At 41.2% G+C, this 27,659-nt stretch overlaps 1 protein-coding gene across 1 annotated transcript in view; it reads right to left on the bottom strand.

Annotated features, from left to right (window-relative positions):
• LOC147612118 (cytokinin hydroxylase-like) overlaps positions 1 to 27,659 on the bottom strand; it is a 97,475-nt gene that overhangs the window by 20,024 nt on the left and 49,792 nt on the right. The window contains exons 2-3 of the mRNA XM_086784265.1: positions 15,450 to 15,468; positions 8,810 to 8,822 (exon numbers count right to left, since the gene is read on the bottom strand). Of these exons, the coding sequence (XP_086640391.1) occupies positions 8,810 to 8,822; positions 15,450 to 15,468 (32 nt within the window). The remainder of the gene's footprint in view (positions 1 to 8,809; positions 8,823 to 15,449; positions 15,469 to 27,659) is intronic.

The raw sequence follows: 27,659 nt of genomic DNA, 5'->3' as shown, positions 1-27,659 counted from the left end.
TTACATGGTATGCATCCATCACACTGTTCCACCAACTTCTTCTCGTAAGCGCTGCCTTCAAGACTTTGATTTTCTCTTTCACTTTTTCAAGTTGAGTGCTCTCCTAGTCATGAAATGCCATGCATCTAAATGTTTCACAAACTGCATCTTTATTTCGAAGAAGAGACTCAAAAGTGTAAAAGTGAGGTCGAAAAACCTAGTCTTCGATGGAAGCTTTAACATAACTGACATGCGAGGTCGAAAAATATCTAACACTCTCTATCTCTTGAGCATGAATCTCACAAGCAGGCGAGCAGTGTTGACGATTGAGGCAAACCATTTGGTATCATCACTTTTATACCAATCTTTTAATACAAGATTCAAACTATGAGTATTACAGCCTACCGGAAAAACATGTGGATAGTGTCGCTTTAGGATTTTGGATGCATTCTTGCAATTCTTTGCATTGTCCATGACGATTTGGACTACATTTTTGGCACCCACTTCCTCTATCACACAGAGCCAATGACTTGAGAAATGTAAGCCCCAGTTTTGATTGAACCAGCAGAATCCACGGCACGGATGAAAGTCTCACCTCTAGGTGAAATAACCATTATATTAATTAATGGTTTTCTTTGTACATTAGACCATCCATCACTTACTATACATCCAGAAAGCTCTATATTGTTAAGAATTATTCTTTGTACATGTTCTTTTACTTACGCATAACATTTCTCTAATAGATCATTTTGCATAGCATGGTACATAGGCGGTGAAAACTCACCAATTTTCTTCCATGCTCACTGTCCACCATCATCATAGCACTCCCAGTAAAGTAAATCGCTTCAGCAAGGGCGAGTTGTGCATCATCGAGCCGACCTTGACATAGGCTTTCTTGCAATGAAGTTTGACGCATGGGTATATTTCCTTCGTCAAAGTTTCGCTTGATGCACTGGGTAGATTACTTTCTGGTTGCACATTGACGTTCGGAGTACAAGCAGGCGATGTAGCGGGAGTTTGATGATTAGAACAACAGTGTTCTTGCTGCCTTGATACATTAACGGTAGGAGTGTAATGTTTTCTTGAATCTTTCTTTTGAATTTCTTCTCTTATGCGTTTGGCCAACTGCAGGTGCAGAGGGGTGGGTACATGACTTTTTCTTCGCTCCGCCTAAAAAGTGTTCTCTTAGTCGAGGAAGCCCACCTGATTTTACTGCGTGGCATAGCTTACACTCCCAATCTATGAATTGATCACCAATGTTAATTGCATATTGCCACTATCCCAGGTGTCTTTTTTTTCTTACTATTTGGAATTTGGACTCTATTGGAGGTATCACTAGATCCAACATTGTCCTCCATCTCAAATAACCTATTCAACCAAGCATATAACAATGAATACACAAATGAAAAAACAACAAAGTCACTCACGTATTACAAAACATACATTAGTAGACAAACTACTTCGAAACTATCTTGACAAACACAAAAGATCATCACATAACACAAAACTACTTCGAAACTATCATGCACATTGCACCCGCAATGAAGGATGCCTTTTGTACCCAATTAAGGATACTTTACATAATCAAAGATCTATGCTTGCCTAATACTCTAGTATAGGACAATAGACCTTCTCTAACATTCACAAAGAAAATCAAAGATCTATGCTTGCCCAATACTCTAGTATAGGACAATAGACCCTTGTCTAACTATATCAAGTATCAAGAACCAATACAAGCCCCTAAGCAGGACTCTTGGCTCCATCAAACCATTCATAAAGCAGAATGAGGTAGATTACCTACGTAGCTCAAATGCAAAGCTGAATGACTCCAACTTTGTCCCTAAATCTCCGCAAGTATTAGCTACGAACCACACTCTGCCCCCAATTCAAAGAACTAAGGACGAGTGGCTCAATAGCCTTAGAAGTGCCTACAAGGAAAGACAATAGCCCCTAAGATAAGGACGTTCTTCCCAAGAGAACACTTCTAGCAACTCGAGAGCTCTACAAGTACTTTGAGGAGAGATATCACGCCCCCAAAACAAGGACTATCTCCCCAAAAGTTGCACGATGGGTGTTGGGCAATGTTTATAAACATGACAGAACCCCGTCTCGCGGGGTTCTTTTGTTTTCCCGGTGGGCCCGTCGAGATATCTAATATCCCGGCAGGCCCGTCGGGAAAACAAGAAGCCCGGAGGTGTTACGGGACTAGTGGGTTCTGGCAGGTCATTGCTCAGGTCATGTGAATATACAATGTGATCACAAGTTTTAATATGTTAACAACAGGTTTTGTTAACTGACCACGAAATTGTGAAGACGTTAATGAAATCCCTGGTTGTATCCCTACAATGTGGTGAATGATTTCATCATTTGAGCTAAGTGCAATGAGTCCTAATGCTTTCTCATTTCTACTCTTCCACTACTAGGTCTATTACCTCATAGGAACATAGAAAAACTCATCTCAGATGTAGTGTCTAGACCTATACAGGAGAGGTCATGAAGCCTATTGATTTTGTGACCGCTCATAAACCTCTTGCTCATAAAATATGTAATGTCTAGACCTATAGAGATGATCATGAATCCTCCTCCTTTTGACCTATAGAGATGGTCATGAAGTTAATAAATGAGGGATAAGTCATCTAATCTATTGAAGGGGGAGAGGGAGGGCTATATCTCATGTGGAGATAAAGTGGACATACTTGGTTCTAGTAACGTATTCGTAAATTGTTTCTCCCTTCTCTTACTTGAAGTTATGAATCTATATCATAGGTCTCCATCTAGCTCCACTCAGTGAGATTCCCACCATGAATGCGTTTCAAGGCCCTGTTAAATGCTTACCTTCTCAAGTGGGTTTAGAGATCAAAAAACTAATGGCATGCTTTGTATTCAAGGAAATGTCTGAATGAATAGATCTTGGTGGGATTATCATCATTTCCATGGCCTCATAAATTTGATCAAACTTCTTTAGGTAGTGAATGAGACCTCGAGTTCCATCAAATTTGGTCATCATCCTTGATATGTGGATTGGATTAGTTTTACCCAAATTCGTGTCTCTAGGTTGCCCCCCTTCCCATTTCAAATGCCATGCTATGCATGTCTTCAGTCTTGAGGTGCTATGCTTATAATAACATCCCTTCCCATTTCAGATGCCATCCTAATAATGTCTTTGGCATATTCACGTAGGAGGAACATAAAGGAGTGGTTGTACAAAACATTCCATTTCAAGGATTAGGATTTTTTACCCCATGGGGTTGGTGGATTCTATAGTTTCTAATGGTACTTATGCTAGGCTAGCCTGTATTTGAGGTTGTAGAGTCATTGTGGTTGAGGACACATTATATGAATACCCTTGTTGATCGCTTTGGTTTGAGGTAGTCCTAGACATTGGCTCTTTACCCTTCCCTATGTTTCATGTTCTTTTTCCAAATAGATGAGCTCTAGAACTTATTTTCGTGGTGAATAAATTTCTATAGCGAGCTCATTTTAAGAAGGTGAGAGTCTTGCTTGCATTTTGTGTGCTTGTTATTTGGTGTTTTGAGAAATACATATCCCTGAGGTTATAGTAAAAGAGATACGTTTAGATTATCATAATTCTTGCTATGAGTTGCTTGGGCATGGTTAGCTTAGGATAAACCTAGCCCAAGGTATCAACATTCAATTATGGCACATCTGACATGGTTGACCACTTTCTAAGGGATCAAACCTTGTGGTTCTTGGTCCTTCTTCCACTCCTTCATTAAATCATCTCCCTTCACTAGATCTTCACCTAAAAATAGGGTAGTTTCAATTCATTTTCATGAATTTCATGGTGCTCTATATGGATCCAATTGGTGAATCTAGATCTTAGAGGACCGACGGCTCCTATTTCTACGTGCTCCGTTGTTCCACTATTCACATTTACATTTAGTTAGCTTATTTATTTCCAAAAGATCCTTACTTAAGGTGGATCTAAAGAAGTTTTATCTTCTTAATAGAAAATAATCTGTTAAGTGTTGGTCATTTTTTGGGACCGAAGGTTAGGTAGGTTTGAGGAAGTGTGGTCTCTTATGTTCTCTACATTTAACTGTATTATCAATTCCAACAATGAATCCAAACTGTAAAAGTCTTTAATGCTTGTGAAGTAAGCTTGAAACTAATTTAAGATGCATCTACTCATCTCAAGCTATTGTTATTATTATTTATTTATTGAATCTTTATTATTATTATTATTTTCTAGGAACATATTGCTAGGTTCACACTGCTAGACTCAGATTTATTGAATCACATCTATTAACTTATGCCTTTAGACACTCATCTTTAAGTTGACATATGTTTACTCCTGTATGTTTACTTATGGAACTATAGGTTCACACCCTTTTTATATGAACTAGGCTAACGTAATTTTTTTTTAATGAAATAGGTAAACTTGTGGCACATAGTACAATGTCCTTTCCTACTACCAATGTCTGGCAAGCCATCCACCTTTTGGTCCTCGGAAAGCTCACCCCGCAATGTGTCCACATTCACGTGCCAGAGTGAAAATGCCACAAATCACCGAGCTGAGTACCTATAAGAGAAGAGTGTATAAATCCCATTATTCACTTCGCCTTCCCAAACAACCGGGCATGTTGCTTTGTCCTGTGGATAGGAACTGAATGCTCATCAAACTCCACCCACATGCCATTCTTGCAAACCTCATGCACTGACAAAAGATAAAAGCCAAGATATGGGACATAAAGAACCCGGGAGGAATGCTTCCCCCCTCTGCCATCAAGAATGATCTCCAACCTTCCCTCACTCTGTGAATCGGGATAGTGGACTTGTCATCAATAAAGATGTGACCTTTTTGCCTCCAAAGGTTTGAAAAGATGCAGGGGGAAGAGAGCTTGAGCTCTTGCAAGCATACACACACTTACAAAACCCTAATAGAGAACACACAAGATGAGAGGCTGAAAATCTTCTTCTTCACTCAACACTCAACACACCATATACAAGATAAGAGTACACACAATATGAAAGGTACTCAACCAATACATACGAGGGTTCTCTATAGTGTGAACCCAACTAAATGAGCTGGCGCTATAACTATGCCAGTATCTAGAATGGTTGTCACACAGCCTGTCATCCCATTGGCCGCATATCACCCAAGATCTCACCAACCATGCCAATGGTGTAAGTGTGGGGCCTATCCCCCACCAGGCGGGTCATCAGTGTCCACCGCCTCACTAGATGGCGATATATCAACACTCCCCCTTGAGCTCAACTCCATCTCATGTACACCTCTGTACCCAATGCTTTGGTGAAGATGTCAGCTACCTGATCCTCTGTGCTGACATAAACAAGGTCAAGGTCTCTTGCCAAGACCTTCTCTCTGACGAAATGGTAGTGGACCTTTATATGCTTCATGCGAGCATGAAAAATTGGCTTCCTGGCCAACTATATACTGCTAATGTTGTCACAAAATATGACAACTTGTCTATCCACTGATAGACCCAAATCTGCAAGTAGATTTCAACCAAGCTACCTCACATGCTGCCATAGCAGCTCCTCTGTACTCGGCCTCTGTATTGGATAGAGCAACCGTAGGCTACTTCTTGCTGCTCCAAGTCACAACAGCACTCCCCAAAGAAAACATGAATCCACTGGTAGATCTTCTATCTGAGATACTACCAGCCCAATCAGCATATGTGTACCCATGTACACATATCTCTGTCCGAGTCTCATAGAATAGTCCATAATGCAAAGTAGACCTCACATACCTCAGTATGCATCTCAATGCATCCAAATGCGATTTCCATGGAACCTGCATAAACTGACTCACCAACCCAACATCATAGCTTAAATCTGGCCTCGTGATCATAATGTATATCAAGCTTCCTACTATGCGCCTATACATAGTAGGATCCTCCAAAATCTCTCTTGAATTTGCACTCAACTTGCCATTCTGATCCAATGGCACTGAGATAGGCTTACAGCTTGTCATACCATACTTGGACAACATGTCCAAGCCATACTGTCTCTACAGTAATTCAATACCATGTGGTGACCTAATCACCTCAATGCCCAAGAAATATCTGAGCTCCCCCAGATCCTTTATCTCAAACTTCTGTCTAAGCAAGATCTTTACATCAAAGATCTTTGCATCATGGTCCCCTGTAATGATCAAGTCATCTACATAGATGACAACAAGCACAACCCCTCTATCACCATGTCTCACATACAGCGAGAAATCTGCATTGGCTACATGAAAGCCAATAGTGACAAGATATTCAAAAATCTTGTCAGACCATGCTCTTAGTGCTTGCTTTAAGCCATACAAGGCTTTCTTCAACTTGCAAACATGCTCGAGGTGACTCACATCCTCATAACCAGGTGGCTGCAACATATACACCTCTTCTTGCAAATCCCCATGCAAGAATGCATTCTTTACATCCATCTGATGTAAAGACCATTGCTTTGACGCAACCACTGCTATCACAACTCTCAATGTTGCCATCTTGGCAACTGGGCTGAAAGTTTCCTCATAATCAATGCCATATGTCTGCGCATATCCTTTGGCTAATCTAGCCTTGTACCTGTTTATGCTTCCATCATTGTTATGTTTTACTTTGTACACCCACTTGCATCCAATGGCTTTCTTGCCTTCAGGCAATTGCACTAAATCCCAAGTCTCATTTCCATATAGTCCATCCATCTCCTCATCCATAGCTTTCTCCCAACACATATTTTCAATAGCCTCATCAACGCATGTGGGCTCTAGAATGTGCACAACCTTTGCCATATATGCATAGTGATGTGCCACATAACCATCATATGTAAATCTCTGCACATGATTTTTCACTCTCCCAGATCTTCACAGCTTTTCATTCATGGCTTCCATAGCCGGTGTTCTCATAGCTAGGATCCCAAGCTCCTTATCAAGGCTCATATCTGAGCCACTAGACTCTCCATCAACATGAGAATGCCCTACAGAAATGTCAGGCATACCAAAGGGTTCAACCACTTTCTCTTTTCCTTTACGTGATGTACTAATCACATTTGCAGGACTGCTATTATGATGCAGTCTGCCACTCTATGGTCTATCAACAGACCCACTAGATGAGGACTCTCCTGGTCCACTCAAAGACTGTGATTGCTGACCTGCATTCTATGCAACCACACTTTCACTCACATCAGCCCCAACAGCTTCTTTTTCAGCAACATACCAGCTGCTCATCTCATCAAAGACCATCCCTGCTTACCCTCAACTCACGTGTAGCAGGGTTATAACACCTGTATCCCTTTTGCTCAAGGGAATATCCAATCAACACACATTTTTTAGCTTTCGGATCTAGCTTAGTTCTCAGCTCATCTGGCACATGCACATATGCAATGCATCCAAAGACTTTCAGATGATACAAATCTAGTTTTCTGCCAGTAAACCTCTCCTCTGGAGTTACATCATGTATGGTTGCAGTTGGAGTCCTGTTTATGATGTATACTGCTGTCGAAACAGCCTCAGCCCAATAGCTATGCGGCATATTCTTCTCTTCCATCACTACTCACGCAATCTTAGTAATGTGCCTGTTTTTCCGCTCAGCAACTCCATTTTGCTGCGGAGTGTAATTGCATGTAAACTGTCTCCGAATACCATTCTTCTTCAAAAATTCAGAGAACTCATTGGAGAAGTACTCTCCCCCTCCATCTGACCTTAGGCACTTTACATATTTCCCTGTTTGCTTTTCAACCAAAACTCTAAAATTCTGAAAGTGAGTGAACACCTCACTCTTCTCCTTCATGAAATATACCCACACTTTCCTTGTCACCACATAATATCTGCAGCCTCCCATAGACATGGTCTTTGTAGGACCCCATACATCTGAATGCACAACATCTAGTGCATTTCTACTCACATATCTAGTACGTGGAAATACATGATTTGTTTGCTTTTCAAATTGGCATGCTTCACATATTCTCTGCATACCTTCCACTTTAAACTTTGGCAGCTCTGTCATAATTCCTTTAGTCTGCATAGACTTCATTCACTGCACATTCACATGTCCAATTCTTTTACGCCAAATGTCTATGTCTGCAACAATTTGAGGCATGTCTACATTCAATGTAAACATTCTGCCCACTCTGTTGCCTTTTGCAACCAACCTGCACTTATCTTTAAAGTCTTCAGCATAACAACCATCACGGTTAAACCGAACCTGCAAACCCTGCTCAATCATCTGGCCAACTGAAACCAGATTTTTTGTTATGTTCGAAATGTGAAGTACATCTGCAAGGTACTTCACTTTGCCATCCTGCATAGACAATGGCACATCTCCAACATGGGCAATCGGATGAGCAGTGTCATCCCCTGTTTCCACAAAACTTGGTCTTTCAAGGTTTTTTATCTCCTTGAACCACTACCCATGACTTTTCATGTGGTTCGAAGCACCTGAATCCACATACCATACATCATCTTTTTGTCCTGCTTCAACATTTTCAGACATGGCATTCACGACATGCTGCATAACAAACAACCTTTCATTATCCTCATTGTTTCTGCTTCAGAATGCATAGTTGTTCTGTTGCACTTTTTCATTTTGCATGTCAGCCTGCTTTTTATAACATTCAGCCTGCACATGTCCAGGCTTACCACAATAAAAGCATTCACGTGCATCATTATATTGCCTTTGCCAATTTCCACATCCTCTTTGACTCCCCCTGCCTCTGAATTTGCCTCTTTCACCCGTGTGTTGTTGATGCTGCTGTTGTGTATTCTGGGACTGTTGTTGTTGTTGTTGCTGGCCATAATTTTGATTACCTATTCGGCCACCTCCTTGACCGCATCCACGGCCTCCTCTACCTCGTCCTCTACCTGAACTTGTGTAGAAGGCCTGTTGCTCTGAACTGTTTTTGTTTTGTGTGGATTGTTGGTCTTCACCCAAGCTCTTCTCTTCTATAATCAGCATAGACACCAAATCTATAAAGTTGGGAATGTTTTTTCGAGTCTGAATAGACATCTTGAATGCCTTGTATTGTGGCTCGAGACCACGTAGACAGACTTCCACCTTATCATCATCATCTACTAACACACTAATAGATGCAAGGGATTCCACAATACCCTTTATCTTCAATGCATAGTCATTCACAGACATGCTCTTTTTCTCCACAGTATGAAGTTCATTCTTCAACTGTATCTTACGTGCCTTGGTATTTGTTTTATAGAGTTTAACCAAGGTGTCCCACGCCTCCTTGGGGGACTTGGCATCCTGAATGTGTCCAATCATGGTGTCGTGTATACTAACGGAGAGCCAATACATAAATTTCTTGGCTCCTTTGTTCTAGTCTTTGAACTCTTTCACATCTGCAATAGTCAGATGTCCGCTATCTCTGGCACCTCTTCATGCTCACCTTCTATGTAGTCCCAATAGCCCTTTCCCATCAGGAAATTCATCAACCTGAACCTCCAAGCATGGAAGTTATTCTTATCAAGCTTCTCAGCCACAATCTGGGTTATGCCATCATTTGACATCTTGCCAGACACACAATTTTACCAGAAAGAGCACTCTGGTTTGTCATGCACTTGTCCTGTACAAACTCCTATATTTCTGCAGCGGTACTGTAGTACTCTCAAATGTCACAACCAGTGACCTCAATGTGCATACATACACCCAATGGCAACTGTTGACCTCTTTGCAGCACCCACAGTGTCTGCACAGCCAATCTGTTTGCCGGTGCCTCCCGTAGAGCTCCCGACAAGGGTGTAGTCACCAACAAAAATAGGAAAGAGTAGTTGAAGCTCTTACCCTCGTACCGCTTCTTGTGGTTCTCTTGCTTGCAGCTCAGCCCTTAGCATGAACCACGCTCTGATACCATGAAAAGATGCAGGGGGAAGAGAGCTTGAGCTCTTGCAAGCACACACACACTCACAAAACCCTAATAGAGAACACACAAGGTGAGAGGCTGAAAATCTTCTTCTTCTTCACTCGACACTCAACACACCATATACAAGATAAGAGTACACACAATATGAAAGGTACTCAACCAAGCCGGCGCTATAACTATGCCAATCTCTAGAATGGCTGTCACATAGCTTGTCATCCCACTGGCCGCATATCACCCAAGATCTCACCAACCATGCCAGTGGCGTAAGTGTGGAGCCTATCCCCCAGGCGGGTCATCAGTGTCCACCGCCTCACTAGACGAGCTCGATATCTCGACAAGGTCTTATAACAACTCTCCGGAGGAAGGTGTCATATGCCTAGAAGCACCACTGTCCTAGAATCCACTCCCGAGACCAACCGCCTCCCAGCTCCTAGAAGATGAAGCTCCAGTGTCCATAATCTCTAAGTGCACAAAAGCTGGAGTCTTTGCAGTGGCGGCAACTGCAATTGAGGAATCTACACCTTTCTAGGTGCTCCATCAAGGAAATTTCCTCCAGTAGTGACCCTTCTGGCCACAATGGTTATACAGGTCCAATCGGTCTTCGAGGCATCACGACCAAGTTGCGCTTTTGCTCAAACTTTGACTGTGAAGACTTCCCTTGGCCCTTGTTGTTGTTGTAGCCTTTCAACACTGCTAGCCAGTCAAAGCCTCAGAACCTCTGCCCTGTGGTGGAGGTTTAGAAACTACTCCTCTTGGTCCAAGATCATCGGCACAAGCTCCTCCCAAGTAATGGTGATGAGCCTCTCTAGTGCCTTTGTAGGTCCCCCACCATGTATGGTGTATTTACTTTATTAGACTGATGTAAATCTAAAAATAAAGATTGAATCTTGACTTGAACTTTTAACCTTGGTTAGAGCACTCCCTTTGGCAGTCCTAGCCCTTCAAATAGGACACCCTTCGTGAATAATGAGGTAATTGAATTGAATTCAGGGTTGGATTTATATACCCTCTTCTAGCTCTGGTGGTTGCCCAGCACAACATAAATCGGCCTATTGATATATCTCACGACTAGGAAAAAGTAGCATTTAATGCACCTTTTGCCATAATTTCACAGTAGATAGAGGATGTCCAACCTGTGCATGATCTGAATGGTACCCATGCTGCTGGGTAGCCATGCGCAATCAGTGTGGGGGCTACCTCCACATAAGCCGAATGGTTAGTTTGGCCCCTTTTGGCTACCTGGCCAGGGCCCCTAGGGTTGTTGGGCTTAGCGTGGGGCCCTCCTAGCCCCTTGAGGTGGTTCTAAACCTCCCCCATCCCCACTACATGAGCACTAAGCCCTTATTACATCTAGATTTATGTTGGTGCATGCACAACCCAACGCCTCCATTGTCTCCTCATTCGTGCACGCCAGCACCATGCCTATGGGAGCATTGGTCTGCAACCATGCAAGCCGAGCATGACTTTTTGCAGCCTTGCGTGCCTCTTGTGTAAGCTTAGATTGTTGGGCCCGCTCCCTAACCAATACCCTTCCAAAGGTTGCCCCATAAAACCAATTGAACATCTCTTGTAGATAGTTTGTACGTGTTCCTCCTATAGAAGCTCCATGTCTTGTATTTTTGAAATAAACCCCTCTTGCTTTATAATGTGATTTCTCCATCCCCTGGGTACTCCACATGCGAGCGATCCATACTTATTCATGAAATACGCACCATGCGCATAAACTATGTGCTGTACACATGACATTAGAATTTAATTAGAAAAAGTCCAGGTTAAAACACCAGTTTATTTTTTTATTGTACAACTTACCATATAGTGTGTTACTTTACTCTCTCCCCGAGCACCTAGCACACTTTTGGTGAATTCTACGATATGTTGTTGGAATGATGTCGTTCTTGGGCAGTTGTGCTACTTTGATTCATAATCAGCACCAATACGATGATTAATGGGGCCGGGGGGTGGCAAAGTGGTGCTCCTATTCATCAATTGGCGCATCTTATTGTCTACACCACCAAACATGTCAATCACGCCTTCCCCTGCAAATCAACACACACAGGATACCAACACAACAACATAACCAGACACATCACCAGTGTCTTTCACCTTTGATTCCCAATCAACACTTCATACAGCTTCTTCCGACACAGAAGCTTCACTCACACAACCTTCTCACATACACGACCCTCACATCAACACAAGGATGTATACTCACCCAGCTGTCCCCATTAATCTTGGCCAATCCCTCTCTCACCCGTCCTCAAAAACACACCACCTTTGCCCTCGAGCTGCCCTGAGACACCAACCGCAGCTAATCAGCAAAACACCTCAACGTTTACCCAAGGCCCCCTCTTCTCTTTGTTCCAGTCACTGCCAGAGCCTCCAGTCGTGTCGACATCTTCCAATCTGTGACCAGCTCCTCTGCTAGCCCAAGCAATCCTTAGCCAAAGCTCCCTCTGTCTGTCGCTACCAGCCACCACAACCTTCTTGAGACGGCTCCTTTCACCTACACAGCTACAAGAATACCTTCTTGCAGCCCCTTCTCTTCACTTTGCACCCAGCTCTCTCTCCGCTGACGACTAGCCCTTCTCTTCACACAGGCGGCTCCCCTTCGCTGTTAGCTCTGCACATGCTACCCAAAGAGACATCTCCTGGTTTAAGGCGGCCACCAACCAGCCATCGCCAACACCCCAGTTCAGTCGGCTCCTGCAGCGGGCCTCCCTCTTTGCTCAGTAGCCACCGGCTACTTGTCCCTTGTGCCTGCACGCTCACCCGCGAGCCCTGCTCACCAGAGCGGCCTTCATCTCATCACAAGGCGGCCACTACCTGCGACCTCTCTTCTTCTCTGTCCGAGAGACTGCAGCCCTTCTCGCTCACCAGAGCACGCTAGCCTTTGCTATCCAGTCACCGCCAACCACCACTGTACACACTACTCCCTTCGCCACCATAGCTTCACCCAAGCGGCCCACACCAGCCCGTCGCTTTGCGCCTATCAGTAGAACCACCAGAGAGATCTTCCATGCTGCTACGATCACCCGCGAGCCCTGCTCCAGCGGCAACCTCTTTCACACGTCCCCCTATCTGCAGAATCCCCCCAGCCGTCTACAAGGCGGCGGCTATCTTCTCACCTGCACGCTCGCCCGAGAGCCACTTCTCACCAGGCGGCAACTCCAGCCCCAAACTCTCCTCTGCTCCTCTATCGAATCACCAGCCAGGCATCAAGGCCTGTAGCAGCTGCTTCCACGTCTCCCTCTGCGAAAACCACCAGAGCGGTCCTCTGCTCAACGAGGTGGCCCCCAAACTCTTCACACCTCTTCGCCAACCATCTAGAGGCGGCTCTTTCATGCTGGCGAAAAACAAAGCTTCCACGTGGCTATTTCATTGTTGTCCACATTAGTGGTTATTTATTATTATTTTTCTTAAGCCTCAATGATGGCCACACAATGCTAAAAAGGCCCCTTGCTTCCTTATGCTTCAGGTGAATATACTGCGCCCACGATGACTTTCCTTCGAGTGCAATATCTTCCCACAGCTCGTAATCAGTAGCATCATAACTTACCAAAACCCAACCATTCCCCATGCTCTACCGATCATCACATCACATTCATGCTAAAAATGGAGCGCCATCTCTGCATCCAGGATCAATCAATATTGACCAACCATCATCACATTCGGGGTTCCCGTAACACTTTCACATGCAGGCATCACCAAGAGCTCGTAAAAAAAAAACATAAAACCACCCACTCTGTACATTTGCCAGGGCATTCAAGGCAAAGCTTATTCACACACCATGCGTTCCATATGTACACTACCTCAAAACACCTTTTCAGATTTTTGCCTGACAGCGGCAATTAGCAAAGGTGTACTCCACTTGTTTTGTTCGCAGCACATAGGCGAGCCACAATTAGTAAGGGTGGCGAGTCTTCTTTTTTGCTCGTACCACAGAGGTCGGTGACGATAATGGTGATGGCTTGCTTAAGTTCTTTGCTCGCAGCACGACGGGTTAAGTTCTTTGCTCACAACACCACGGGTTCAGTTCTTTTTCACAGTTTTTCTGCTCGCAACAACAGATAGGCCGGCAACGATTATGGTGGCGTTCCCTCTCTCTTCAATCGAATGCATGCAGATTCGTGTGCTGGCGATGATTCGTATCCACGCTGCGCTGGCAACGTTTCGTTTCCACGCTGCATCGTCAATTTTTTTTTAGCACAACTAAGGTTTAAGGCTTTAAATGTCACATTTTCAAACACTCATGGTGGAAATCAAGGCCACGTGTATTTCTTCATGGTTGGAAGGCCAAATCGTTATGGGACTTCAATCAATGCAATCAATCGTTATGGGAGTGCAATCAATGCAATGTGAACTAGTTTTGATAGGATCGTAGGGAAGTTTTAAACTTCATATGAAAATCAAGGCCACACAAAGGGCAGAAAAAAATGCAATAGTGGCGTCCTGCGGGGAAAGCTACCTGGCTAGTGTGAACCGAGAATTTCCAGTTGGACTAGTGCCTTATCCATTGGGCTACAGGATCATGAGCAAATGGCTAGGATCTATAGTGAGAAAGGTAACATCTGACAAGTGAATCAATCGACAGGTCATGGATAGAATGAGAGAAGCAAAAGTGGAAGGATGGGATGACTTAAAAACCCTTAGAAGACTAGCCAACTCCTCAACTCCCAAACACTTAAGGTCTTGCACTATTTCTCCCAAGGATCAATGTCAAAGGAAGGGGTATCTACCAAGGCACGATCAAAATTTTGGGTTAAGGAACCAAAAAAGGCCATCAAAGCTAAGGAATCTGCAACACGATTTCCATGATGAGGCAAAAAGGTCAAAGAAGAAGAGGTGAAATGGGTGAAGAGATCACGGGCTAAAAGACTATAGTAGTGCATCAAAGGGTGGAGGGTGCGGGCTAAGGGTGCGGGCTAAAAGACTATAGTAGTGCATCAAAGGGTGGAGGGTGCGGGCTTGGCCATGAAACTGGTGGACCACGAGTTGTGAATCTCCATAGATATAAACATTAGATGCTCCCAAAAGAAGTAGTGCTCTCAAACCAATCAAAAGTGCTTGATATCAATGTTGTTGCTCAAATGATCTCCCAAAAGAACTCCCAAAAGAATAGCATTCCCTTCAGGTGGATATATGACAATGTCGCAACTACCAAGTTTGTCCTTGCCCCTACATGCTCCATCAAAGTATAGACTCCAAAAAGGCATGGTATATTCAACATCATCTGCAACTCATAAAATGGAAAAGTCAATGCAATCACATCCCAAAGGGCTTAATTTTATCAAAATTGGTTTTGGTAGAGAACCATGTCCCATCCATTTCTGCAAGCTGGACTTTATTGCGAGGATAAACCTCAATAATGTGATATAAGGACCCGACCATAAATGGCTCAACTTCCTAGGGAAAAGCTCATGTTGTGCATCATAGAGAAGAACCAATTGCCCGTTCTCAAAAGAATAGATTTTAGCTTGGTTTGACGTTTCTTAGCAACCTCTTGATGTAGATAGGCTCTCAATCTCCACTCATCTAGATACTCCAAAGTGCCCAATATCTCTTGCAAACTCTCCTCCAAAGGTAGTGTGTGCTCATGCAAAAACCTCAAACTCTCCAACTCATGCTCAATAGGTAACACAGAGTCTTGCCCATAAACTAAAGAGAAAGGAGTGAACCCCGTGGCTTCCTTGAAAGTAGTGTTATAAGCCCAAATAGCTGCTGGCAACTTCTCATCCCAGTCCCTTTTATGAGTGTCCACAGTTTTTCTAAGGATAGTGACCAAAGTTTTGTTTGTGCTCTCAACTTGCCCATTAGTAGAAGGTTTGTAGGGGGTGGTTTTATCATGATAAATATTGAAATAAGTAGTGAGTTCCTCAATGAGATCATTAAGAAAATGGGTTCCTCTATCAGAAACTAACTCAGCAGGTGCCCCAAAATGACAAATGATATGCTCAGTCAAAAATGTAGCAGTAGTGCGTGTATCATCTTTCCTCACAGCTCTAGCCTCACTCCACTTAGTTAAGTAATCCGTAGCAACAATGATATAAGATTTCCCATGCCTGGAAGTAGGTGTAATAGGGCCCACATAGTCAATCCCCCACACTCGAAAGGAAGGGTAGCTAAAATAGGATTACTAGGGCACAAACGATTCTCAAGGCGGGTGGCTCTCTAGCAAACATCACTTCTTTTACACCACTCAAATGAATCTTTAAAAACGGATGGCCACCAATACACAGCCTTAAAATTTTCAATGCAGTGAGTTTCCCAACAAAATGACCTCCACATGCCCTTTCATGACACTCTTTCAAAATGTGTGGAATTCCTCTCATGCAACACATCGGCGATAAATGCCCTCAAACCCCTTGTGGTACAAAGACCCATCAATGATAGTGAATTTCTGAGCATGCGTAACTAATCTCTTCTTCGCGGCTTTGCTCATGTCAGAAGGAAACTCAAGAGTGGACAAATAATGAGCAATTTGGTCATACCACTCATGTGCGTACTCAATGCAAAACAACTCAGGTGCAGCTGCAATAGGCTCATCTTTGCATGGGATTACATCAGCTAAGCAATCCACTAACTTTTGTAATGCAGGAGGTTTAGATTTAAGCTCATAGTCAAAGGCCTGAAACTCGACAATCTAGCGTATAATACGCTCAAGGGGCTCTAACTTATTCAATAAAAGGCGCAATGAATCTTTAGAGACATAGATGATGATGTGCTGGGTAGCCATATATGTGCAAAACTTCCTAGCACTCTCAACAATCGCTAGACAAGCTCTCTCAACCCAAGTGTAGCGCGTTTTAGCATCTTTAAGCTTGTGGCTATAATATGCAATGGGGTGCATTTTTTTATCATAAAGTTGTGCAATGCAAGCGGATATTACCAAATGAGAACAAGAAGAAAATAAATGATAAGGCTTGGAAGCATCAGGTGGTTTGAGGATAGAGGCGGTAGTGAATGCACTTTTAAGAGAAGAGAAGGAATTTTTTTGAGGTTCCCCCCAAATGAACTTGTGCTCCAGTCCTCGCAGAAGTGTATTTAGTGGTAAAATAAGTTGTGCCACTTTATTAAAGCGGTTATAGTGTTTAGCGGCTCCAAGAAAACCCCTTACTTGACGCATGGTAGTGGGTGGCAAAAATGCAAGAATAGCCTCGACTTTTTGGGGATCCATAGAAATACCCTGCTTGCTAATGACGTGACCCAACAAAATGCCATAAGTGACCCCAAACACACACTTTTTTGCATTCAAAGCTATTGATTTTTCACGGCACTTGTGAAAGACATACCTAAGGGCTGCAACAAGTTTATCATGTGTGGTCCTAATCCCCAAATCATCCATGAAGATCTTTAAGAAATTGGTCAAATCATCATGAAAGGATTCATGTTTATAGCGCTGATATGAAGCATCCGCGTTGCAAAGCCCAAATGGCATGACATGATATGCATATGTGCCAAATATAGTGGTGAAAGTGGTTTTAAACTTATCCTCATCAGCGATAGCCATTTGATTGTACCCAGAAAAGCAATCTAAGGAAGCATATATCTCCCTCCTCGCTAAAAAGTTAAGGATTTGGTCAATAAAAGGCAAAGGGTAGTAGTCCTTATAATGGTAGCTTTGTTAAGCTGCTTATTATCAACACATATGCGAAGCTGTTGATTCTTTTTAGAGACTACAACAATAGGGGACACCCATTCAGTGTTATCGAAAGAAAAAATCAAACCAAATTCTAAAAGCTTTTTAATTTTCGTGTAAACCGGCTAAGAAAATAAGTTTAGTTAGGTTTTTTTTGCCCTAAAAAAAACTATTAATAGTTCCTTCTCTCACTTCATTTTCATTTCACTTTTTTTGAGGGCTTACTATGAGAGAGACCAAGAGGAGGTTCTTGCAAGTGTGCACAAGCATAGAAAGGTTAAGCTCTTGAAGCCAAGGAAGTCCCAACCTTGCCAACGCACTAACACAACACTGAGAGCTCCAAGGAGAAGGATGCACCAAGGGCATAGGGCTCTACAAGAAATCAAGTTTTGTCAGAGGAGCACTGAGTTGCTAATAAGAAGAACCCCTTTTGCTTGCACAGTGAAGGAGATTCTCCAACGATATAGAACAGAGTTCCGTGTGCAGGGGATTGCCCTTGAAGCATTGCAAGAAGCCTCCGAGGCTTACCTTGTTGGGCTTTTTGAAGACACCAACCTCCTTGCAATACATGCAAAGAGAATTACCATATCTGCCAAGGACATGCAACTAGCTTGGCGCATTCGAGGCGAGCGAGACACGATCTAGAGATCTTAGATGTTAACCTTCGTTTTGAATCAACTCTTTTGTTTGAAACCCCCCCTTTGTAGCAAGCCTGTCTGGCTTTCATTTGTAACCTTCTGATAATTAAAATTTTAAGTTTCTCTTACAATGTCTTGGTGTCATCATGTTTGTTTAACATGGAGTGTCTATCATGTGCCAGTTTGTCACCCAAGGCATCAGAAATGCACCTGGAGGACTAAGAAAGCTGTGCCAGAACGGTGCAAATTTGGCCTTTGCAATGGCGATGTAGGCTCAAAATTCGCACTGTTCTAGCACTTCTCCCCTAGCCACTCAGGATCATTTCTAATGTATTTATAATAAAGTTGAGCACACTAATTGTGAGAAGCATTAGTTTACAAGATAAAAACACCTTTAATCATGTGTAAAAATACAGTGTTTATCATCCAATGCGTCAGAATTGCTCTTGGAGGACTGGGGAAGCTGTGCTAGAACAGTGCAAATTTAGGCTCTACAGCGGCGATATAGACTCAAAATTTGCACTATTCTGGCACTACTCCCCTAACCACTCAGGATCATTTCTAATGCATTGATAATGAAGTTGAGTACACTAATTGTGATAAACAATAGTTTGTAAGATAAAAATAGCTTTAATCATGTGTAAAATTACATTGTTTGTCATCCAATGCATCAGAATTGCTCCTGAAGAACTGGGAAAGCTATGCCACAACAGTGCGAATTTTAGGCTCTACAGCGGCGGTGTAGGCTCAAAATTTGCATTGTTCTGGCACTGCTCCCCCAGCCACTCAGGATCATTTCTGATGCATTTAATGAAGTTGAGTACATTGATTATAAAAAACAATAATTTATAATATAAAAATATATTTAATCACGTGTAAAAATACATTATTTGTCATCCAATGCATTAGAATTGCTCCTGGAGGGCTGGGGAAGCTATGCATGTACAGTACAGTGCGAATTTGGGCTCTACAGTAGCGGTGCAGGCTCAAAATTTACACTATTCTGGCACTACTCTCCTAGCCACTCAGAATCATTTTTGATGCATTTATAATGAAGTTAAGTACATTGATTATAAAAAACAGTAATTTACAAGATAAAAATACCTTTAATCATATGTAAAAATACATTATTTATCATCCAATGCATCAGAATTGCTCCTGGAGGGCTAGGGAAGCTATGCCAAAACATTGCAAATTTGGGCTCTACAGCGGTGCAGGCTCAAAATTTGCACTATTCTGGCACTACTCCCCTAGCCACTCAGAATCATTTCTAATGTATTTATAATGAAGTTAAGTACATTGATTATGAAAAATAGTAAATTAGAAGATAAAAAATACCTTTAATCATGTGTAAAAATACCTTTAATCATGTGTAAAAATATATTATTTGTCATCCAATGTATCAGAATTGCTCCTGCTGAAGGGTTGGGGAAGCTGTCCCAAAACAGTGCGAATTTGGGCTCTACATCAACAGTGCAGGCTCAAAATTCGCACTGTTCTGGCACTGCTCCCCTAGGCTCCCAGGGTCATTTCTGATGCATTTACAAAAACATTGATGGTACAAACTAGAAAAAACAATGATATACTTTATAAAAATAAGTTTGCAAAAACTGTATTGTATTCATAATAAGAAGTGATACATCATCTTTACAAAAGCTTTCTTACAATATTGAGCTTCCTTCTCTTGTCATTGGGTAGATTGTTCTCAAGGAGTGATTGGGCTATTTCTTGAGGATCCTCTATGCCTATGCTTTTGGCTATACCTATACGAGCAAGAAGCTCACCCCTAAATCGAGAACAAAAACATCGAAGGTAATGGATTTTTTAATCAGAAATATACATTTGGTGCTCTATGCCTTAGAGGCTACACAGAGCACCTTAGAGAGGGCTTTCAAAAAGAAGAGAGTGAATGTAGATTGAGGGGTATAGTCCCTGTGGATGGCGATGCCATCCATAGGAAGCCGACCAAAATAGTGCGCCAATGCAGCATCATGTCCATGGACCTACTGCCTCTCCCAGCAAATGCATCAATTTCAACCACCCTTTGCAATCAAAGGAAAAATCAAAATATTTTCCTATACATAATTACAAATGTTTCTAAGTTGTAAAAGGTTGATTATTACCTCTTGCTCAATTTCTTCGTTTGCCAAAGTACTGGTGGGGTTGGAGAGGTCAATCGAGGACTTAGCCTCATCCTTTTAGGTGCTTTGGTCTCCTCCATCACCCCAGCAGCAAGGGTATCCTTTTCAACCTCTAGCTTGTCTTGTAAGGTTGTGAATTCCTTCTCTGGAACTAGGGCTTGCTCCGCAGTCTCAACCACAGTGCATTGGCATTGGAATTGAACATGTGCACAAAAACATGTAAAGGACAAAACCAATTTAGCCCTACTGGCCTAGATGCCTTTGAAAACTTGAGTGATGTCTTGATATCACTTACCATCTTAAACTTTAAGCATAAGATGATCCAAGCATCAGGTTTTGGCCATTCGAGATTGTTAAGAGGGGGATTAGCTTGCCAAATAAACCTGGTTTTTTAACTACAAAAAATGAGTGAGAAAAGAAAAAGATATTGTTAAGAGGGGGATTAGCTTGCCAAATAAACCTGGTTTTTTAACTACAAAAAATGAGTGAGAAAAGAAAAAGATATTATTCTGTACAAGATCACTTGGCTTTGAGATACAAACATGCATGCATAGCATAGAAAACTCCAGTGAGGCTTTGGAGTGGTTGTTCATCAACATAATTAGAGGGGAAAATATCTGCAGAGAGACATAAGAAAATGGAGAATCATATGAAAATTTGAAACAAAAAATCCAATATTAGCATGTTGTTAAAGTTGTGTTTATGTTATACTGACAATTTGAAGGAAACCCTAGTCGTTGGCCTTGAATGTACAGGTCTCTAAGGGTATACACATGTTTCACTATGGCAACTAGTCCTTCCTTCTTAGTATGCTTGAAGCCTTATAGCCGCCCCTTCCAATGATGTATTCCCTAGTTGACGCACTACTCGATGTGGTCCCTTAGAGCTTGGTTGCATGTAGACCCAAGCCCCAACCCTGAATCTTGTTGGAGCCCAAACTCCATTCTCATCTCTTGTATTATGCAGTACAAGCTCTTTCACCTTCTCCCTAAGTCTTATCACATTACTGGAAGAGGCCATGGTGGTAAGAAAAGAGAAGAAGGGAAAAGAAAAGCTTGTTTTACAACAGAGGAGTGGAGAGGAGAGAAAGTTCAAGGCTTTCAGTGCAGCAATGGAAAGCTTAAAAGAGGGTTAGAGTTTGAGAATAGGCTTCCTGAACCTAGAGTAGACTAAAGAGGGATAGAGTTTTTGCAGCAATGGAGAGGGAGGGAGCTTGAGAGAGAGAGGGAGGGAGGGATCTTGAGAAGGAGGGAGAGCTTGAGAGGGATGGAGTTTTTGCAGCAATGGAGAGCTTAGAAAAGGAAGAAAGAGGGAGAGGGAGCTTGAGACTGAGGGAGCTTGGAGAGAGAGCTTGAGAGGTATGGAGTTTCTGCAGCAATGGAGAGCTTAGAAGAGGAAGAAAGAGGTTCAAAATGATCTTTCCAAATCTAGAGTATGTTGGGGGGAAGTTTGAGAGGGAAAACACACTTTTGGGAAAAAATTAAAAATTTTCAATTTTTAGGGTTTTTAATCTGCGCGATTCTAGGTGGGGGGACCTCTAAGTTTGGGCCCAGGAGGTAGAGGGACAAGAGTAGTAATTAGGACCCATTAGCAAACCAAAGCCTAGGCCCCCTAGGGTCAAAGAAGTCAAAAATGTGCACCCAGCCCTCTTCCTTTTGGTCCATTCCTAATCAAAAGTTAATCCAAGAGGCCCTCTTTGGGTCCAAAAAATTCCTAATGATTTTGGAAGTGTGTGTAGTTTGATTGACTTTGATGCTAATATCATACTCGAGTAGCATGAATCAACACAAGTCACAGGAATTGTTAAACATGCATGTGTGCATCCACCACTTTAATGAAAAAACAGGTTAGCATCACTTGACTTGCCATCCTTGAACTTTGGAGTCACCCTTCTTTGGCCAGACTCCTCACCTCACTTTTACATGGAGTGTTCCATCTCGCATGCTCAACTTAAAGATGTCTTCTATACATGACACGTGGAAGACATCTTCTCCTAAATGTTAAAGGCTTAAGCATCTACATGGTACCTTTCAATATTGGTATCATCTCTTTTGTTTCTCTCTTTTTGAGATGGGGTCCTAAACTCTATCCTATTGGTGCACATAATTTCATTCTATCTTCTACCCATATGCACACACCCAAATACCACAAGGGAATACTACCTTTCTAAATATTGGCCACTTTTGAAGGCATTGGACAAGCTACAGGATGAGCCCAACAAGTGATTCACTACTCCGATTGGAGTGACAGTAGAGTTGTTAGTAAGTTAGCATCATAATCAAGTCGTAATGTTTGATGTCCATGGAAGCCACGGTCCTTGACCTAGAACGTTAGGCTTAAGGGGCAAGCATAGCACATTGTTGATGATGATGAGGTGGAAATGGCGAGGTCTTTATTATCTCATTTTAATTAAGCCATGCTATGAAATTCTAAAGGAAAGCTAACAAGACATTGGAACTGTAAGATTCCTCCCTCCGGCTTTTGAGGTGTGTAGGTGTAAAAACCTCCCCTTCTAATCTTATAATTATTTCCCCTCTCTGAAATAAAAGAAAGATCCTGTTTTACCTTGTTTTGGCCTAGAGAGAGAAAATGTCTAGAGGGAGGTAATTTAAAATTGAGATATTTTTAGATATAAAAATCCTCCTAGTGTCTAAAATGGTTTCTCCTGAAATAGATATTCAAAAAGAATTTTCCAATGTGCAATTGGAATAAATTGAAAGCAGGTAGTAAAAAGGACCTTAGCCTAAGGGTCCACATTTTCTGAAATTTTTGAATTAAGGCTCCTATGGACCAATTGGAATAAATTGAAAGCAGGTAGTAAAAAGGACCTTAGCCTAAGGGTCCACATTTTCTGAAATTTTTGAATTAAGGCTCCTATGGACCAATTAGATTAATCCAAACGTAGGGAGGAGATAAATTGAAGAATAAAAGGAAATCCCCCCAAAAATGAGTAAATACTCACATAAGATGAAGAGTTAGAGGACAAGGTTATTAGTTAAAAAAGAAGAGATATTTAGAAGAAATGATGCATTTTTGACACCTCGGTGTGGGGGAATTCCCCTCATGAAGGAGGCGCCTATTTTACATGTGTGGTTGAGTTTTAAACTCACAAATAATGAGTTATTTTCATCTCTCCTCTCTCCTACTTCAACTAGATCCAAAAAGTAAGCTAAACTGACCTAAAAATGATCAAAAATTGACCAAACTGATTTGGAAAATTCTAGAATCAGTTTGCTTGGTTAGAGGTTCACTTTTTCCCATAAATGAAGTCTCTCCCTTTGTAAATGGTTAATAGTGTTTTATGCACTGTTACTCTACTCCTCCACAGAGCAAAAAACAGTGAATTTATTGATAATTCATTAGTTTTTGACCATTTCCTCTTCAAAAGAATTGGTGGCCACTCTTGTTGCAAACAAGAGTAGATCCCTCAAACCATTAAGCCAAAGAAGAGCTCACAAAAATTCATGTAAGCTAGAAATCATACTTTTTCTTTATTCCATTTACTGGTTTTCTAATTTTTGTTTTCTTTAAAATGAAAAATGATGCTATGCCTTATTGGAAAGGCTTTCCCCCTCTCTTCATTCTTGAATTCAACCTTTCTTTATCCTAGATATGTAATCAAATTGTTAGAATTAAACTTTTCATATTGTTTCTCTTTAAAAAGTGAAATTTGATTAGTTTCGAATGCTTAAAACCATTTGGGATAATTTCTAAGTAACTTGAGAATGAAAGAATTTGAAAAATGGTCAGCCATACAAAGGAGGTTATGGCAAAATTTTCTTAAATTTTGTGAAATAAGTTTTATCTTTTATTATTCAAAAAGAGTAATCCCCACCGCTTGTGTATTCTAAAAGTGTTAATTTTATTCTATGCATAGAAAAATGCATATTAGAAATATTTTTATAATAAAAGTGTTATTTTCATTAGAATTAATTTCTATGCATAGAAAGATGCATATTGGGAATATTTTGATTATAAAAGTGTTACTTTCATCAAAATTGATTTTTATGCCTAAATAGATGCATAAAAGAAATTTTTTTATTATAAAAGTGTTAATTTCAGTAAAATTAAATTTATGTATAAATAGATGCAAAAAGATTTTTTTTTATGAAAGCGTTACTTTCATCATCAAATTTTGATTTTATGCATAGAAAGATGCATAAAGAAATTTTTTTTTATTTCAAAAGAGTTATTCTCATAATGTGGATTGATGTGTATGGATGTATGGATGATGTGGATTGATGTGTGGATAATGTGGATTGACGTGTGTATTGATGTGGATGGAGGAGCCATGTGAAAATCTCTGAGAGAGAGAGAGAGAGAGAGAGACCCCACAACCCAATGTAACCTGCCCCAACAAAGTAAAACCACCTCTGAGCCACCGATGATGTAGGCCACGTGGTAGATGTATGTGTGAGCACTTTAGTCAAGGTCGCGGGCACTTATAGTAGCCTTGGACACATAGAGAGAGAGAGTGTCAAGGACTATGGAGTTTAGGGACTTGAGGCACTGGTCGCGGACTGTCAAGTAAGAAGGAAACTTGATACAGGGTCCAGGTGTGCTGAGATAACTTGAGGGGAGGAGTAGACACTGGTCCCGGACTGCCAAGTAAAGGGAGGCAAACTTGGTATAGGGTCTAGGTGTGCTAGGATTATTCACTTGAGGGGAGGTGTTGAAATATACAAGTGAATAGGGTGTGTGTGGGAACAAGCTCTTGGATAGAGGCTGCAAAAGAGAAGATGTAATTGTGAAAGAACCTGTGAAAAGGTGAGAAGAATCTACTGGGAGAGAATAAAGGGTAGCATTAGAGAATTTAGGAGTGTGGAGAATAAAGGGTAGCATGAGAGAATTTAGGAGTGTGGAGATATTCTGGGAGATATTCAGGGAAAAGAGAAGAGGTGGAGAGAATCAGGCAAAAGGTGGAGATATTCTGGGAGTGAATCATGGAGAAATCAATGGGATTTGATGCTTGATGTAAACTCTATAAATTGAGGCATAGCCCTAATGAGAATTTGCTGGTTTTTGAGTATCCATGCCTATCTTAATCTATTTGCTAATTATTCACTAATTACATCTTAATCATTTGCTAATCACTTTGTTAATGATGTTGATTCTAGTGTTTGATCCACGATAGCTCATCATTATGCTCAAATTTCAACACTTCTCCCAATTGCTGCCAGTTGTTGCTTAATGCTTTTGTATTTGTTCAAGTGTGTGGTTAGAGGTTCACTTTCCTTCATGTCAAGTTTGTTGAATTGCAATAGCATATTTATCTTTTAATTTTTGGCTTGAGTGCCAAATAATTTGTTAGGTTCCTCATATAGGAACATAGAAAAACTCATCTAAGATGTAGTGTCTAGACCTATACAGGAGGTCATGAAGCCTATTGATTTTGTGACCGCTCATAAACCTCTTACTCATAAAATATGTAATGTCTAGACCTATACAGATGGTCATGAATCCTCCTCCTCTTGACCTATAGAGATGGTCATGAAGTTAATACATGAGGGATAAGTCATCTAATCTATTGAAGGGGGAGAGGGGGGGCTATATCTCATGTGGAGATAAAGTGGACATACTTGGTTCTAGTAATGTATTCGTAAATTATTTCTCCCTTCTCTTATTTGAGGTTATGAATCTATATAATAGGTCTCCATCTAGCTCCACTCAGTGAGAGTCCCACCATGAATGCGTTTCAAGGCTCTGTAAATGCTTACCTTCTCAAGTGGGTTTAGAGATCAAAAAACTAATGGCGTGCTTTGTCTTCAAGGAAATGTCTGAATGAATAGATCTTGGTGGGATCATCATCATTCCCATGGCCTCACAAATTTGATCAAACTACTTTAGGTAGTGAATGGGACCTCTAGTTCCATCAAATTTGGTCATCATCCTTGATATGTGGATTGGATTAGTTTTACCCAAATTTATGTTTCTAGGTTGCCCCCCTTCCCATTTCAAATGCCATGCTATGCACATCTTCAATCTTGAGATGCTATGCTTATAATAACACCCCTTCCCATTTCAGATGCCATCCTAATAATGTCTTTGGCATATTCACGTAGCAGGAACATAAAGGAGTGGTTCTACAAAACATTCTATTTCAAGGATTATCATCTTTTACCCCATGGCGAAGGCTAGCCTAGATTTGAGGTTGTAGAGTCATTGTGGTTGAGGACACATTACATGAATACCCTTGTTGATCGCTTTGGTTTGAGGTAGTCCTAGACATTGGCTCTTTACCCTTCCCTATGTTTCATGTTCTTTTTCCAAATAGATGAGCTCTAGGACTTATTTTTGTGGTGAATAAGTTTCTATAGCAAGCTCATTTTGAGAAGGTGAGACTCTTGCTTGCTTGCATTTTGTGTGCTTGTTATTGGGTGTTTTGAGAAATACTTCTCTCTAATGTTATAGTAAAAGAGATACGTCTAGATTATCATAATGCTTGCTATGAGTTGCTTGGTCATGGTTAGCTTAGGATAAACCTAGCCCAAGGTATCAACATTAATTTATGGCACATCTGACATGGTTGACCACTTCTTCCTAAGGGATCAAACCTTGAGGTTCTTGGTCCTTCTCCCACTCCTTCATTAAATTGTCTCCCTTCACTAGATCTTCACCTAAAAATAGGGTAGTTTCAATTCATTTTCATGAATTTTATGGTGCTCTTTATGGATCCAATTGGTGAATCTAGATCTTAGAGGACCGACGGCTCCTATTTCTACGTGCTCCATTGTTTCACTATTCACATTTACATTTAATTGGCTTATTTCTTCCCAAAGATCCTTACTTAAGGTGGATCTAAAGAAGTTTTATCTTCTTAATAGAAAATGATCTGTTAAGTGTTGGTCATTTATTGGGACCAAAGGTTAGGTAGGTTTGAGGAAGTGTGGTCTTATGTTCTCTACATTTAACTGTATTATCAATTCCAACAATGAATCCAAACTGTAAAAGTATTTAACGCTTGTGAAGTAAACTTGAAACTAATTTCAGATGCATCTGCTCTTCTCAAGCTATTATTATTATTATATATTTTCTGAATCTTTATTATTAATATTATTTTCTAGGATCATATTGCTAGGTTCACACTGCTAGACTCAGGTTTATTGACTCACATCTATTAACTTATGCCTTTAGACACTCATATTTAAGTTGATATATGTTGACTTATGAAACTTTAGGTTCACACCCTTTTTATATGAACTAGGCTAGCGTAATTTTGTTTTTATGAAATAGGTACACTTGTGGCACATAGTGCAATGTCATTGCCTACTACCAACGTCTGGCAAGCCATCCACCTTCTGTTCCTCGAAAAGCTTGCCCCGCAACATGTCCACATTCACATACCAGAGTGAAAATGCCACAAATGGGTGAGTTGTGAGTACCTATAAGAGAAGAGAGTGTATAAATCCCATTATTTATTCTGCCTTCCCA

This window comes from Cibotium barometz, chromosome 46, assembly GCF_041138505.1.
Source record: "Cibotium barometz isolate CiBa-2024 chromosome 46, ASM4113850v1, whole genome shotgun sequence".
In the NCBI taxonomy this organism is placed as follows: Eukaryota; Viridiplantae; Streptophyta; class Polypodiopsida; order Cyatheales; family Cibotiaceae; genus Cibotium; species Cibotium barometz.
Note: the sequence above shows the minus strand (reverse complement) of the source record. Positions and strands in the feature narration are given on the sequence as shown.